The sequence below is a fragment of the Rhagoletis zephyria genome, unplaced genomic scaffold (genome assembly GCF_001687245.7).
Source record: "Rhagoletis zephyria isolate East Lansing unplaced genomic scaffold, Rhagoletis_zephyria_1.1 Rzeph_scaffold_44189, whole genome shotgun sequence".
NCBI classification, from domain to species: domain Eukaryota; kingdom Metazoa; phylum Arthropoda; class Insecta; order Diptera; family Tephritidae; genus Rhagoletis; species Rhagoletis zephyria.
The window spans coordinates 1-2,476 of NW_016201244.1; the positions used below are offsets into that span (position 1 = coordinate 1).

At 42.1% G+C, this 2,476-nt stretch overlaps 1 protein-coding gene across 1 annotated transcript; it reads left to right on the forward strand.

The window, feature by feature from the left end:
* The first annotated feature begins 17 nt into the window (after window positions 1–17).
* LOC108355294 (serine/threonine-protein kinase BRSK2-like) lies at window positions 18–505 on the forward strand. The gene is made up of 3 exons (XM_017606459.1): window positions 18–59; window positions 149–253; window positions 338–505. The coding sequence occupies exons 2-3, from the start codon at window positions 149–151 to the stop codon at window positions 503–505; spliced, it is 273 nt and encodes a 90-aa protein (XP_017461948.1). The 5' UTR covers window positions 18–59.
* Window positions 506–2,476: the final 1,971 nt, after the last annotated feature.

Sequence of the window (2,476 nt, forward strand, 5' to 3'; positions counted from 1 at the left end):
TGGTGAAAGGCAAGCCAATAGCGACTGTTAAAGCGCATCTGATACACGCTTTTTTGTCGGTGAGTAGTATTATTAGCTTCTATTAGCCTGCATATTTTTTGTGTATTTTTGGTTTAAAATCCACTCTATTTTCAACATTCACTTTTAGATGGCTGAACTTTCGCATAGCGTCGTTTCACCAACATCGTTCCGTGTAGAATATAAACGTAATGGTAATGGACCTGTCATGTTTCAAAGGCATGTCAAGTTTCAGGTAAAGGACGGTTGTTATTTTACATAAATTAAATTATGTTTCTTTGAAATTTTAATTTATTCCATTTCCATTTTCTTGACTCAGGTGGATATAAGCGCAATTTGTAAACAAGGAGATATCTCGGATATGCTGTTTGCACTGACATTCACTTTGTTATCAGGTATACTATATTTTAATCCAAAGTGCAATAAATCCGTACAAGATAATNATTATAACTATAACCACGCCCACCTCTTTCGTATTCCATTATGAATGATGCTAATTTGTTTAGATTCAGTTTTTAGTAGTCTTGTTGCCTTATCGATCTTAGTATGCAATTTCTTTACTTGAAAAACCGGAAAATCAGGTTTAGCATTATTTAATTAATTAGGGATACTGCAACCTAGAATACCTTTGGCATCCATCCCTTTGATAAGACGCAATCAGCCTCCAAGATACAGTCTTGTGAAACGAGTTTATCGATAAAAAAGGGATTCGTGTGTTGAGGAGCTAAAGTAGTGCAGTCTTAGTTTAGCCAAACTTTAGGCCAATCAGTCTCACATCGCTGCTACTGAAAACGTTGGAGTAGCTGGTTGACCTGCACATAAGGAACGGGATTCCTCAAGATCGCCTATCAGGAGCTCATAAAGATTTTGTGGCAGATGTCTTCCTCGATAACGAGGGGGCTTTTAACAATGTGCTGCCGGAGGTAAAGTTAAGTCGTTGGATAAGCTTGGAGTTGAAGTCAGTCTCATTTAGCTACGTGACTGAACAGTCATAGCCATATGAGGCAGCGCTTGCCAGCAATGAATGGTGAATAAGGCACTCCGCAGGGAGGTGTCCTCTCACCTTGGTCGTGGTAGTGAGCCACCTACTAGAGCAGCTGGAGAAACACCGCTGTCGGGTGATTGATTACCCAGACGGTATTGAACTTATAGTTAAAGGTAAATAAGGGGTACTCATCTATGAACTGACCCAATGGCACGTTAAAATGGTTTATAACTGGGCGGCCAAAAGAAGCCTCGCCGTCAATCCCAGCAAGACAGCGCTGGTCTTATTCACTAGAAAGTATACAATCCCTGACGCTGTTCTTCTCCCTGCTAGGGCGCTTGCAGCTATCCGGCAAGGTCGAGCACTTGGGCTTGATATTGATAGGAAGTTGTCGTGGAGGCTAAACGTCGAGAGCTATTGGAAAGAAATAGGACATTTCGCTGAAAAGTTATCTGCTGGGTATACGAGACGGTAGTCAAGCCTATTATGTTTTATGGCGCCCTAGTCTAGTGGAGCTCTCTTGAAAAGGTTACACTAGCTAAGCAGCCGGAGCACGCATAATCTGCTGGTTTTATTGGTATTAGAGAGGCACTGCGGACCACCCCCACATTGGAACTAAAGGTAATACTGAATGTAATCTGCTGTCGCGCCTCTCTCAGTTGCGTGGTGAATACTTCTGTGTTAGGCCATTTGTGTTCCCAGTTACGGCAACAATGCGGGGCTGTGTGGCTGGCGGATTTGCTAATAAAGGTACTCTTAAAACGTTATCGCCGGATAAAGAGTAGCTGGGGGCGCCATAGATCACATGTGGTACACTCTTAGATAGATGTCAGCTCAGCGAGCACCAGGTCATGTGCGATCAGTATTTCTTGCCGAGGGCCGACCAAATAGAAGTTCTCGCTTTTGGTGGAGCTTTTAACTGATCACTGTCCAATCGGTACTCACGCAGTATCACCTGATCCCCTATGTGGCAGTTGCCTGGTAGGTGAGTTGGTAAAATCACCTCACCACTAGCTTCTTAGGTTCACAGAGTTTGCGAGGTTAATGTCCCTTACACATCCTTAATAGACGCGAGGAAATCATACGTTGGTGCCAGAAGATCTTCCAATAGACCTGCAATTCGAAAACAGATGGCTTGTTTCAAAAGAAACGGAAGTCAAGTAAAGAGAACGCTCGCATCAGACATGTAAGTTCGTGTCTAGAGTCAAGTTAAATTTTAACTCTGTCATATTCGTTTAAAAATTCTCTTTCTAAGCATAGCTCAATAAGATAACGTTGACATTAAGGATATTCCATAAAACATAACAACAAAAAAAGAGTGAACAGTCGAGCACAGAAGGCCGAAAACTTTAAAAAATCGAAAAAAAATGGTCTTTAGAAGGCCTCTTTTCGAGAATTTCTTTCAATCACTCGTCAACTGAATATGTATTTCGATGGCTGAGTGGAAGATCGACCTATCTCGGCTGCCAGTTC